Source organism: Anguilla anguilla, chromosome 4, assembly GCF_013347855.1.
Source record: "Anguilla anguilla isolate fAngAng1 chromosome 4, fAngAng1.pri, whole genome shotgun sequence".
Taxonomy (NCBI): domain Eukaryota; kingdom Metazoa; phylum Chordata; class Actinopteri; order Anguilliformes; family Anguillidae; genus Anguilla; species Anguilla anguilla.
The window spans coordinates 48,007,943-48,022,613 of record NC_049204.1 but is presented as its reverse complement, the minus strand read 5'-3'; the positions used below and the strand labels follow the sequence as shown (position 1 = coordinate 48,022,613).

The following is a 14,671-nucleotide window of genomic DNA, read 5'->3' as shown; positions in this document are numbered from 1 at the left end:
CTAAGCACTGCTTGTGTACGGTGTTCAGTTTTAAACCAAGTTAAAAATGTCCCGGATTCACCGGTCTTGGTTTTCATTCACAGCATCGATGTGCTCAGAGCTAATGTCTTCAATTTTATGTGGTTCAAATAAATTGCAATTTTGTGTGTTTCCTTTCAGATTAATTTGCCTGTGCTGTAATTATGAAATTATATACAAAACACATGTTTTTTTTTTTTGTTTTTTTTTTTGTGAAGGATATCCATCTTTTCCAAAGTTTCGATAGTATATGGATCTGCTTGGATGAGTCTTCTACTCCATCCTGAGCTTGATCTTCATAACTTCACTTGACTCTTGAAGCTCCATGGACAGAGACTACATTCCACACCCCTCAGATGAATGTAGACCAGGGCACAGCTATTGTGTAATGCCAAATGCAGGCCAGTTGTTATCACTAGAAAAAGGGCTTAGAGTAACCATCAGATTTAGAAATTATATAACTATAACATGCCCACTTTTGGAAATCTGTCTCAATCCTGCTCTCTGCAATATCACCCTGTCTGCTCTGTGTGTTTAGGGGAAAGTACTCTTCAAACATGGACATATAAAAAGAGTTTTAGGCATTATTGTAGACGCATAATGTGTGAACGTTTTGCTTCTGTTTTTAGTTCTGTAAATGAAGAGGTTGTGCACAGACGAAAGTCGAGGAGAGATAAAGTGGTTCCATAAAGTTAGGGTTTGTATGTTACATTGAACCGACAAAGCCTAGTTATTATAAAAACTTCAGTTTTAATGTATGGAGATGCTGACACTTACAGCCCATTGTGAAAGCAGTGGACTGAGCTTTAGTCCAGAGTGTAATTTTCAACATATGGATGGCTAGAGAGCAGCCAATCAGATGTGTCACTGTGTGTAATGACATCGATCAAGCATCCCCTCTGCTTCCCTGACCTCTGTCTAGCTGGCTGTGTTGTGTACTAGAGCACGGTGCTGCAACTGCCTTTCACTAAGAAGCTTAAGGGTCTGTGTGTGTAGGGGATGGACATGGAGCAGGGGACAGAAAAGCTTTGTGCATGTGTGTGTGTTCATGCATGCGTGTGTGTGTATGCATGCGTGCATGACGGTATGTGTTTGCGCTTGCATGTGCCCTTGTTTGTGTGTGTTTGGGAGATTTTGTACGTGTGGGTGTGTATGTGTGTGCACGTGTATATGTTGACTGGGTTAGCGTGTGTGGATGTTTGTGGCCAGGGAAGGTGGGGTAGGGGCAGCCTGTGTCAGTTGGATCCATAGATGTGGCGGGTGTAGTAATGCCAGGCATTCTGGGCCAGATTCATCAGCGAATCTTAGCTAAACGCAGATGGAGCTGGAGAGATTAGAAAGCACTCAGATGTAATCAGCAGGGGGGGGTGGGGGGCAGTATAGGCAGCCCTCCTCATCGCCCGCAGACGTTTCGGCATTAGGGAAATGAAGCGGCGATAGCTTTGATCCAGTGACCTGCGCGCTCTCTCCTCTGACACACGCCGCGTTGCGGGAGCCATGCGTTTCATTGTCGCGCTGGTGATTGTGTGCAGCGCTGATGATGTCACGCTCGAGGGTCCAGGGCAGCGTGAAGCAGTGACTCTGCTGCCAGTTCCTTTGGGAAGCGGAAGCGCTTTGTTTTGCAGTTTATTTCTCCCTGCGCTCTTTGGCCCTCTGCTCCCCTCTACTGCTGCAGAATGCAGCACGCTGCATAGCCAGCCAAAAGCTGTCCTCATTCGGTGTGGCCTAATATGACCAATGTTATGACATTTTTCCTGTCGACTGTTGCTCGCTAACAGGTTCTGTTAACGTGTTCATGTTATTGTGCTTACAGAAGGGTCTTGCACAGGCTTCGGTTCATGTGACAATATCATAATTGCTTCTCTTGATGCAGTGCATCTAATCCCTGTTCTGTTACCCACATCTACGGATGAATATGGTGTTGAGTCGCAATCGCTCATTCTCCTAACCTTTTCAAAGGTGTTGGGTGACAGGACAGATTTTGAGCACACTGACAGGACAGATACTTAGCACACTCACAGTATACTGAACACAATTGTCTCAGCACTGTTATTCTGTATCCATGAAGGTTTCCATTGCCTAGCCTATTTGAAGGCCTAAAAAACAGACTTTTTTCTTTTGGAGGTAGTGTATGAATTTTGTATTCTAGCAAGTATTACTAGTAAGTATTCTAGCATTTTAATAACTGGAATTTCTGTGAGCAGTCCCTCTTAATGGTAGGATTTTCCATCTGTAACCCCAGTCTGTGTCCTTGTAATGCAGAGCAGTGAATTCTCTCCTCGCTGATGAAATGTGAACCTTGCGTTGAATTGTTTTACCGGGTTTCTGTAGTGTAAAAAGTGAATGTATTCACTGGGATTTTACCGCTGTGATCCCGATGAATACGTCTTTTTTCTTTTGCTCTTCAATTTCTTGTGACTGAGGGTATATTATGGAGTGATGTAATCCTCTTGGCAATCAAACCAACGGATTTAAAAGCCCTTTAGTGCTTTTAAAATGTTTGGAATTCAGTTGTTTTTTTATTGTTTTTTTAAAAGGATTTAGTCATTTGAGAGATGTTGGAAAGTGCTTGTAATATTGTGATATAATTATCATTTTTAATCACCAACTATACGCTTCCACTGTAGACAGTCTTAAGGAGGCTGCCAGTCCCGCTGTTCTCCTGAGGGGAAGCAGTGCTCCATTTTCCAGAGAGGTCCCATATGGTGCGTGTGCATGATCTCATCTTCATCTCCCCTCCAACACCTTGCCGTTGCATCTGAGAGTCTCCAAGCGAGAGACCCGAGCTGAAAACCTCCGTTTTCCCTTTTCTGGTTTTGCTTGTATTGTTTTTGTTTTTTTTTGTAACCTTCTGGTTGATGCACTCTCCCTTGCTGACTGACGCCGAGCCGCGTGTCGAGATATGCCTATTTTTGGGAGCAGCGGTTGTACGGCAGACATTGACAGGATTATATGCCTCTGGGTTTGTTTAGTGCAGGTGTCCTCTCGGATTAAGTGCGTGAAATGAAGATGAGAGATGGGCAAGATGCATTTAACCCTTGTCTAGCACTAGCCTATATGTGAGCGTAAGCCCCCTTGTGCCAGCACAAATATACATTATTTGTGTGCGAAAGGGGGTGGGAAACAGATTATCGATAAAAAACCATTGTTTTAAAGACAGTTGGACATGAGCCAAGATGCACTAGTGTAACTGTGTGGTGGTTGACCTCACGTTTCTTTGAACGAAGATGTCAGTGACGTAATTATAGCAACAGAGCTACAGTGGCCACATCAATAATGATAATGGTGTGTGGGGATTATGGGTCCAGATGGCCGAGCCTGGCACTGGTCACGTGCTGCCATCTAAATGGCTCGTAGATCCGCACTCTCACTACTACACTTTCATGCCTGTTTATATAATGCACACGGCGTTGTTTCTTTCGTTATGTGTAGGTAGAGGTGTTCATATCCTGCCACTGCAGAGTTAAGATTTCACTCCTGATCTTGGAGAGGGCAAGCTGGCTGATTTAGATCTGAAATCAATTAGTGTGTGTGTGTGTGTGTATGCGTGTGTAACCGTGGTGGTAAATGAGTGAGTGAGTGAGTGAGTGAGTGATTTCTGGGAAGCTGCAGAATGCAGGCTGGTGTTTATTTTTATTGATTTAAGAAAAAAAAAAACAGTACTGATGGTTACCTTCTTCTGGTACCTACTCCCCACCTGGCAACACCGAGCCCTGTGAGATGGATTGTTACGGGAACTGTGCGCCAGAGAAGCACTGCTAATTACAGGTGCCCATCATCAGGCCTGGAGCAGCGGTCTCCTCAGTCCAAGGTTTAATCATTCACCTGAATGGCCCTGCCACCTAATTACTTTGATATCTGCGGTAACTAGGTATGTGCTTGATAGCTGTTGTCATGTAGTGAGCACGTGTGTGTTCATTGATAGCAGGCTGTATTTCTTTGATCATATCCGCAAGAGAGAGCGACAGCAGCAGCAGGGATTTCCTAGCATTCCCTCTGTTTGTTCATGAATCAGAACATTTTCTGTGGCCATCTCATTACTAAATTGTTCAAGATACGGCATTGAAATGTATAATGGCTGGCACAAATAGCTGCACATATAGTGTACTTCAGTTCAGATAACAGGTGCAGCTCTAAACTTGACTGATGTGACTGGAAGGCGTTTTAATCAGGTGAATGCACTTCTCTTTCTCTTTTATTGTAACTGGCTCTGGATAAATGCATCTGCTAAATGACTGTAATGTAATGAAACTGTGTTATGTCCAGTAAGACTTTTTTTGTGTCTTGCGCTCCTCCTGTACCACTTCCATGACTGCTAGTGGGTCTTAGCCCACAGCTTAGCCAGTGCGGGTGTAGAGGATGTATGATCAAAGGAGTGATACATTTGTAATTTGTTCACTATTTTAGATTAGTTTTACTCGTTTAACTACCTGTCTGGTTTACATTGGGCTTGCTTTGGAATGTTCTTCTTTGTATGCTGGGCTGTCCCCTCTAAGTATTTCCCATGTTATACATAACATTATTAGGTATAATCTTGCAACATGCATGATACCATTCTAGAGCTTTTAGCCATTCTTAAAGGTAGCCTCTGAATGATTACTACAATAGTGTTGGCTTAGTGTTGCTTTATTCTTTATGGTACATTAAAATGTAACAGGAACAGGAGCCCTTTGTAGTAGGGTTTACAAATGGTTTCTATGACGGTTTTGGAGGGGTAGGATTGTGATGTACACTACTGTACAGTCTGTTAGCCAAACTATATTTCCGTCAATCTACACAAAATTTTACATTTTCACATTGGTCCATGAAAACAGGTAGTTGTTGGGATTCATTGATAATTAAAGATCTATCCCTGTACTGTACATAGACATAGGCCTATAAGAAATCATTTAAAAAAGTTTTCATGGAGCATTTTTGTATTTTATGTGTGTATATTTTAGCATTAGTATTAGCAGTCCAAAATAAGTAAATGCTGAGAATGTGAAATAGATTAAGTCAGTGGCTCGTAGATTTAATTATTTAGCTTTAAGACAACTAAGTCTTAGTGCCTTCAAGAAAATGTGGGAAAATTACCGGAAGCTGAAATGTTTGTTCAGTTGCATTTTTGCACTGGGCTGTTGGCCCTCTCCTGTACTTCTTCATCTGAAGTCCTTGCATTAAATCACTGACTTCCTGTGGACTGGAAATCCGGCATCCTGTTGCATTTTACAACCAGACACCGCCGCAAAGAGGCAGTGCGAAGACGGAAACCAGCGCCGGCACATGCTAATTTCACTCAAATGGCCCTTTCTTGTGTAGCACATGGAACCCACAGAGAGTCTCTTTGCAGCCAGCGTGTCGGCTCAGCCCAAGCGCTTGCTTTCGCCCCACGCGTGCGAGCGCTCTGTCCTGTAAGCAGGCTGCGGGTGAAGGATTAGGTTTCCTGCTTGAAGTTCACCGCTGTCTGTTAACACGGGTCGTGAGGTGGACGCGCTGAGACATGGCCGCTGTGGTACTTGCTGATTTTGGAGCGTGGCTAGCTGGAACCACACTTCAGGTTTAAAATAAGGGCAAGTGCGTCTGTGATATGTGGGTTTGGTTTTGCATTCTGTGCAACCTGGTTTGTAAATTACAATATTTCACACTATGTAGCACAGGATGTGTTGTTTTTAGTGGCTTCAGAGTAATATTTGCCAAGCTCCCATTTTTATTTCAGTATTTCTATTTAACTTGAATGATGTAAGAAATCATTCCCAAGCGCATAATAGGGTTTTCTAAAAGATTATTTCATAATTGGTACCATCGTCTATCAATTTCGTGTAGCAGGCCATTTTTTTTATTGCGATAGCTGTCTTGTGGTTTCCCATAATGCTTTTTCGAGAGGGTACACATGCACCAGGCTGTACGTCTGGAGGGACGCGGTGGCCGGAGGCGTGGCACGCCACAGACATCTGCACCCGCGCCATGACAACGCGAGTCCCGCCGTCCCTCCTCTAACCGGCCAGCTCAGGGCCAATGACAGGCCGCAGGCGCGTCAAATTTAGACTGAATGCTGCGGGAGCTCGGGGCAGCCGCTCCCTGGCGTCCGTCACCCCCACGCTCGGCCGAGCCGGGCCGGCGCGCCGCTCTGTTTCTGCGGCCGCTCCGGCCCCGCGGACAGCGCCGTGGGAACGGGCAGCCGGTCTGACGGTGCCTCCCGCGGCGCTCCCGCTCTAACGAGGCGCGCGGAGGCGGAGTTGGCGGCGCCGCGCAGGCTACCGGGCTTGTTGGTCTCGGAAGGCTGCGCAGACACCTGCTGTATTTACTTTCACCTGGCTCAGAACGGACACCGCCTGCCTGCATTATTCATTACCCCCGCAGAGGAGCAAAAAGGCCCGGCCGGGCCCGTCCTTACAGTCAGCCGCACAGCATGCCTAAGAAAGCCAAGGTAAAGCCACTCGTGCGTCTGTGCCGCCTGTGTCTCTGTGCCTGTGTTTATGTGCTTGTGTTACTGCCTGTGTCTCTGCCAGTGTCCATGTGCCTGTGTTAGTGTCTTTTGTCTCTGGCCCTGTGTTACTGTACCTGTCTGTGTCTCTGGCCCTGTGTTACTGCCTGTGTATTTGCCTGTGTTTCTGTGCCTGTGTTATTGGCTGTGTCACTGCCTGTGTTTCTGTACCTGCCTGTGTCTCTTGCCCTCTGTTTTTGTACTTGTCTGTGTCTCTGGCCCTGTGTTACTGTACCTGCCTGTGTCTCTTGCCCTGTGTTTTTGTACCTGTCTGTGTCTCTGACCCTGTGCTTTTGTACCTGCCTGTGTCTCTGGCCCTGTGCTACTGTACCTGCCTGTCTCTCTTGCCCTGTGTTTCTACCGGCTGTGTGAATGTGTGCAGAGCAGGGGTGGAGAGAAGAGAGAGGGCCGATGGTCTCTCTAGCGTTGTTGTGACGGGTGTGCTGATGTTCACTTTCAGTAACTGTGTTAAAGGGACCACAGCATGCTCTTTACAATCTGATAAGGCTTATTGAGGGGGCGGAACAGTCATTTTGGGTCCATTCATTGCTGGTGAACTGCACAGGGGGTAAGTAGGCTTAGAAATGCTGGAAGGCACACTTAAACAAACTTACTGTGTAGGTCTTGTGGTGGAGCTGTGTGGAGAAATTTTTTTCTTATTAAAAAAAGAATCTCTTAATTTATTTTTATCATCATCGTGGAATTGGATATAATTCTTCGTAAAAAATATATGTACCTGTGTCCAGGCTTATTTTAGAAAATGAGTCGAAGGATTGAAGATTTAAGAAATAAGATTCAAGTCTCATTGGTTGATTACCTCATGAAAAGTGTGAATACAAGGTCTAATCTTATTTTGTTCAGGACAACTGCAGTATCTGTCTGTTTGCTGTTCTGAGGTGCAGCCTGCTGACCTCCTGCTGATCATGGCAGCATGTTTAAAACTCCTGTTCCACTGAGACACAGGTCAACGCATCTTTAATTATCTTCTGAAAACTCAATTATACAGATTTGCTTTTTCCTTATGATATTTTAATCTTTATTCCGCTTGGTTCAATTAGCTTTTTGTTGTCATATTGTCTGTTGCTGCCATTCTTTTGTTTCTAATCTGTTTTTGTACTATCTTAAGGAGTAAAGCACTTTCTAACTTTGTTTGAAAGGTGCTGTAGAAATAAAGTTTATTATGACATTATCATAATGCATGAGGAGGTACTGAGCGATCTGGGTGTATTGAAATGAGATCTGGGGTCTGAAGGACAAGTGTCACATTTCCCTGTGGCACGGGCCCACGTAGGCTTTCAGTGTATCCGAGCCCCTTTAGCAAATCTGAAGGCTGCACTTGAGAACGGCTGATGAATCGTATGGGAGGAATATTTTTTGACTGAGCCGTCTGTGCCTTTTTACACAGCGCTGTCTGCGCACATCCCTCGCTAAATACGCACAGGGACAGAGCGAGTGAACGTCTCCTCTCTGTCAAAGTATCGCTCTCCCCCGCCGCTCGGTGAACGTGCCTGGTGTCGCTTTACGAATGCTGTGGGAGGTGTGATGTTTCAGGTGGCTTGATAATGAGCTGCCTTTGTTCTGATGCCCTTATGCAGTGTCAAAATGCATTCTAGAACAGGCACATGTTCTCAAGGGATCGCCTCTTTGTACATTCTGTTTTTTTTTTTTCTTTTCTAAGTGCATATATTATTATGGACTTCAGTCGTGGGTTTAGGAATCCTGGTCCTCCGGGCTTGCTGGATTTATCTGCAATTTGATGCCATTGAAAGTTGGATCACAAGCTGTGGCTCCCGGCTCTCGTCATCATGTATATATTTTCAGTGGCATGAAGTTAGCTAAAATGGGGGACCTATGTATAAAAAAGACTGTAATTCCTACCTGGATCCCCCAATTTAGATGTGAATACCCTTAAGCTAAAGGTGATGGCCTGCACTTTAACCTCATATGCATTGTTTCAAATTTGCTCCTTTCTACTGACACACGAATGCAGAAAACAAAAAATAAACATCTAAGACCAAATATATACTATATGTTATGTTTAAAATCTAGTGTGCCTAAGATTTTTGCACGGTACTATATATATATATATATATATATATCCATCCATCCATCCATTATCTATACCCGCTTATCCTGAGCCGGGTCGCGGGGGGGTGCTGGAGCCTATCCCAGTGAGCATTGGGCGAGAGGCAGGAACACACTCTGGACAGAGCGCCAATTTATTGCAGGGGACACACACCATTCACTCATCATTCACTGACAAAATCATACGTATGAGCAATTTAGAGTCTTCGGGGAGAACATGCAAACTCCACACAGAAAGGCCCCAAGCCTAAATGCACATATATATGGCCAGTCTTACTAATGAATGTTCAATGCAACATATCTACAGAGTACATAACTATATATATATATGCGCAGAGTGTACACATACCATTAAAAATGTGTTTAAAGGATTATGTAATGATGTAAAGAATTCCCTTACGGTAAAGTTATGCTGAATTTAGTCAAGGCTTTGTATGAGGTTTCACTTGTATTTTCATTCATTCAAATTAAACAAATCTTTTTTTAATACATGCGAATAGCCTATATTTTACAACCTTGGTTAACTGTTGGCAGAGTTAAGGAAAAGCTTATGCTTCTTGTTGTAAATTATTGTGAATTAAATTGTTATTGTTGTTAAAATGTAGAAGTAGCGCTGGCATCGGCCAAAGCTGTGGGGAGCCGACTTATGGCTATTGGATGATTATGTTAGTGTCTAATATAGACCCTGTATTGAAGATATTGTACTGGGAACTTATTGTTCACTTTTTGTGCAAGGTGCATGAGTAAATGTATGGATCTGTGGTGGCAGTGTTCATATCCAAGAAGCCCAAGCAATTGTCTCCTATCTAAATCCTGGATTGATGCAAGCCCTTTAAATCTCCTTTCTAAGAAGCAATCATTAGAACCCAAGGGAGTGATGACACACACACACACACACGTGTTCACACACACATACACACAGGCACACACACACGCACACACATACTGTATGTAGATACATACATACACACATGCACATTCATCCTTGCACACACTTACATACAAGCACATATAGAAACAAACACTGCATCTCGTCAAAATCTAAATCTTAGTTATAAGCTTAATACACTGGATTTTAGTTCCATTAAGTTTTTATGAAGTTATATGTGTGTTATTGCTGTTGTATTCATGTTGGCATTTCTAATTTCAGACATAGACAAATTAATGTTTGTCTGAGGTGAGGGAACGGCACACGTGTGATAAATGTGACAGAAATATGGCAGTTTGTTCTTAAGTTGGTGGAAGTGAGGTGCCTGTAAGATGTGATTCACAGTGATCTTTTTTGGGGTGTGTCATATTTTAATTGCTTATTGCAGTTTTGATATAAAGGTGTCCTTTACATAGCTGCCTATTAAAATGTTTTGCTCATCACATCACAATCAAGTTGCATATAGCGTGAGCTTTCAAAGGGAAAGGAAGCAGATGACACTGGGAGAACTGGGAGCGGGCGGGCGGAGGGTTTCCCTCCAGGTGTTTTAGTGGGCAGTAAATCCATAAGGTGTTTATGAATATATAATTGGAGTCCTGAGCCACTCAGGGCTGTAGATTGTTGAGTTCACCCGCTAGCTAGGACCAGCGAATCGCACTAATGACATGGAAAATGCCAGGGCAGAGACTGCACTGGGAGCAATTACGTCACCATGGCTGGAAAAACAGAAGACATTCTCCCACCCAGGCAACTAATTAATGTTGACAGCCATAGCACTAACTATAAGGGGTAGGGGGAGTGGGAGGAGACTGTTAACAACTCTGTTGGATAACCCAGACCGGGTCCTGTCCATACCCCCACCACCCACCCCTTACCTCACCCCCCCTCCCCAGTCTGACTGTTTTGGGATTCTCTGTTAGTGGCACCCCCACGCAGCTCTGGGACTGTCCTGTGAACAGTGTCCTGGAGCTGCATGAGGAGTGGTCTTGTGCATGCGCATGCACACACACACACACACACACACACACATACATACATATATATATACACCAAACTGCCATAAGCTTCCTGGATTTACCACAGTATGCTAGACAGACATCTGATGTCACCAAGAACAAAGCAGGTTGTGGCCCGGGTAAGCATGTTTTTTATTATTCGGTTGTTCTTTTGTCCTCCTCTATCATACTGCAGAGGAAGGTACTGCTGAACTGTGCTGATATCTTCTGTGATCCAGTTTTGCAGGCATGTGCTTTGTCACTAGCTTCTGGGCTCTGCTGTTGATTAGGATCTGCTGTCAGAAAAGGAACTGTATTATGACACGTTTCTGGATAGCTTTGGGTGGTGGTATCTTTTTTGAATCAACAGAGCTGGGTTAGCCTGTGACAGTCCTTTGTAATTCCAAGGTGCCAGTGTTTTGTTTGGTGAATGTCAAGATTTAATTTTACGTGCTTTAGGCTACCATAATGTTTCACCATGAAGAACTTGAGGTTCTGAAAAAAATATGAACCTGGCTGATATCACATTTGTGATAGACTGAGCCAATATCATAGGGTGTTCAAGCTGTGGACAGTGAGCTATTCTCAGAGTCCTCTTTATCAGGGACTTTGAAAACAGGGCAGGTTTTATTCCCATAAGAGATTAGTCTGGGCGTGATGTACAGTACAGTAAATGATTTATGCAAAATTATACGCCGTTCAGCTCAAATTCATGTCATTTTATTTAGTGTAGAAGTACGGCTTCACTTACGTTCAGCACAACTCACCTGAGCGTCGTACTCAGTTGATCAATTGGATTAGTAGACCAAACTCAACGCAGGAACTAAAGCTGTGGCTAGCGTTTCAGTTTCTGAGCACTGAGTGACAGAATCTGTGAGCAGATTCTTTCCCTCTCTGCACATGAAATCATTCTGCAATTAAATATATGTGGGCAACACATCTTGGTTTGCCAAGATAGCCTCTTGGTGGTTTCCTTTCACCCAAAGCATTGCATTAAAATGGTTGGAATACTGCAGTAGAATCATATTTTTAAATGAATTTACCTTTGAAGTTTTGATAGTCTTGATTCCAGGCAAGCAAACTTTTTTAAGGCCGTACCTCATTTATATTGCTGATTTACTACAGCTGAAGCAGCCATTGTGCTTGAAAGGTTTCTTTTGATAAATAACTGCTACAACCAGACTCTTTTCATCCGTCAAGTATGCTTCCTAAAGGTGAATATTGATATTGTAAATCCAAATCTCACAAAGAAGGAATTCTGATTCAAATCTGGCATCAAGTCTGGATGTTAATGCGGTTGCACATTCGAGCAGTGTTATGTTTTTAAATGAAGAAATCATGTTAAAACCCCCATGGATCTCATCAGCGTTATTGGTGTGTGCCCAAAGTGTTTTAGACAAGACTGTAAGCCAAATTCCAAATGTGATTCTGTATTTCAGTGCTAAAATTTGGTTTAATTACATCTGGAAAATGAATTAATCTTTCATATTGAATATATGTCAACATTATTAAACACAATGGAATCGTGACCTATTTTGTTTATCTGTCCTAAATGATTGAGATCCATTGTGTACTCCATAATCTTATTGGATTTCTGTCTCTGATTGGATTCCTGGCAAGAAAGCAAAAAAATCCCTGAGGAAATGCTATGAATTTGAGAGAGCTTTCCAGTAATCCAATAGTAGCATTTTCTATCTTATAGGATATTACACCAGTGTTTTCCTGCCAGCATCCAATTGTCTGAATTAATTTTCAGAGATTTGCTGCATTATGAAAAGGCAGCAGAACAAGGGCATACTTTTGTGGTTGGTCTTGGTGTTTTTTTTTATCATTCAAGGCCAATTTCATCAAATCTCATGCATTTTTGTCTTTAATTGTAAAATAAAAAACAAAATGTATGTCTACATAATGAGGTTAGTGTCGAGAAATGTTGTTTCCATAATTGAAATAACATTAAAAAGTATACATCGGTATAGGTATTTATTTAAGTCATATAGGTATTATTGGGTCATTTGTAGACAAAGTTAATTGATACAGTTCAGCTTATGACATCAGAGAATTTTACATTATCACCGTAACACAAATGTATTATTCTTCCGTGATTGCATGAATGTTGGTGCCAGTTGTACTAATATAGTATTATGTTGTGCTGTAGCAATGAAGCGGGGCCTGTGTTGGGGGAGAGGAATGCATGCGATGCGCTGGAGAGATGTGCGGTCTGATCGGTGAGATGTGCAGCCTGTCGCGTCCCCCCGTTCTGCAGCGTTTGTTTTTAGAACAGTGCGGCAGCCGCGCTGAGGAATGCCGCGAACCGGGCCACCTGTTCGCATTCCTGTTTTAGCCAGCCGAGCCGTCTGGAACTCGAGTCTCCCCAGCCCCCCTGAGCGCTTTCCCTGCCCCTTCTCTGTCGTTTCCCCGGGTCTTTTAAGTTTTAAAAACGCACATGTGGATAACCAGGCATCGAGTCAGCTTTTTGTACGGACGAAGCATCTGGTGTGGAAGGCCCGAGACACACCTTCAGATTTTAAGGGAAGTACATTTCCCAAAACAGCCAGTTACAGGAAAGCAAAAGTCCCTCCTGGAACAGAATGTGTTATAATTGGTATTTCGGGCTTCCTTAAAAGAGTATGTCGCAAACGTGTGTGTCAAATCTTTACTTGTGCACATGAAATGGCCTTATTGAGCATGAATGAGGATATCAGCCTCCTGCTGAAATTAGCCACAGGTATTCATGCCTCCTTTCCTTGGTAGAAAAATATCAATTGAATCTTTTTAACTGTCCTATTTTCAGTAAAAACATTCTTCAAGTATATTCTTAGCATCTCATTGTGTTTTACACCATTTATTTTATTATTTAGAAATTGTGTGTTTGATCTGTGAAAGGATATCTCCACTGCAAGGCTAATGGCACTACATTGTTATATATTGAGCATCCCTGTTAATCAGTCATTGGATTGTGATAGTCAATTTTCAATAAACATGTAGTTGCTATTATTTCACGGTGTGCTGTGCTGGTTATGCCAACTTCAAATTGATGGCAGTTAGTTTTTGGAATGATGGAGATTAGTAGGCGCAATCTTTGTAATTCAGTTACCTTTATTATTATTTTTAGTTCAATAAAATAGCATTTAAATATTTAATTTTATTTTTTTTCATCCCTGGTTATTGTATGATCAATGCGGCAGCAATAATGTTTTAATGGTCCAATGTGACATATAATATATCTTTCAGATGGGTTTCTGCTTTGTGTCAATTAGTGCTTAAAATAACTGTTTGTGGTGACCTATGATCACTACCTGTGTGTCTGTATACTGTAGGAGGTGACTTGTATGGTGGAATCTGCTACACATGCTAAACAAATCTCTGTCAGCCCTGATTGGAAGGGATGACCCTCGGAAAAGAGGTTACAGCAGATAAAACATATCTGGGATCGCCTATACCACACATCGGATGCCTGAGCAGAGGTTAAAACAGAGCGAATTCTCTTCTGACGCTTCACTAAATGAAATAAACCAAGTGGCAGTTTTGTTTTGCCATTTATAAGCAGGCATGTCTGGTGAGATGCCTGTCTGATGGTAACCGCAGTGTGCTATGGCATCGGCGGAAGATGAAATGACTAATGTGTCAGCCTGCCGACACTAGTATTTTGCACTGGAGTGTTCTGCTTTGTTTTCAGTTTGCGTTTTAGTGCTTTAAAAGGGTTCTGTTACTTTCACTCCAGAATAGAGTGAAGATATTTTGATGGGCATTCACTCATGTTGTAATGACATAATCATTTAACTTATTTGGCTATTTACAGCAGCAGGTATTGCACCTCAGTATTGATTTGTTCAGGTCTTAAAATCTCTTCCAGAGAGTTGAATCTTTGGCAACACACAAATGTGTTTCCTTCTGCAGTCAATTGGTCTAGTGGCGTGCTAGTAGATTAGGGATTAGATATTGCTTTGGCTTCAAGCAGATTATTGTAATATCTATAATATATAACAGTAGAAAAAAATGTGATGTTACAGGCCCCTTTTCGAGTTATTCTTAAAATGAGTGCGCCAGCCATACAATGCTGGTAGATCAGGAGTCTGCAGTCCTGACCTGGGTCCTGGGGAGTCACATGCTCTGCTGGCTTTTGTTGTTAGTTTGTACTTAAGTATTAGGACAGGTGGTTACACTGTTAACTCACTTCACCTG

General features: G+C 42.8%; 1 protein-coding gene across 5 annotated transcripts in view; it reads left to right on the top strand.

Moving 5' to 3' along the window:
* The window catches only part of cacnb2a (calcium channel, voltage-dependent, beta 2a), an 85,293-nt gene that overhangs the window by 27,829 nt on the left and 42,793 nt on the right, over positions 1 to 14,671 (top strand). Inside the window, exon 1 of one of the 5 annotated variants that reach the window (XM_035413993.1) lies at positions 6,299 to 6,424. The exons of the other annotated variants lie outside the window; for them this stretch is intronic. Within the exon in view, the coding sequence (XP_035269884.1) occupies positions 6,407 to 6,424 (18 nt within the window). The 5' untranslated portion in view covers positions 6,299 to 6,406. Of the gene's footprint in view, positions 1 to 6,298; positions 6,425 to 14,671 lie in introns of those variants that run through there. 5 annotated transcript variants of the gene reach the window in all.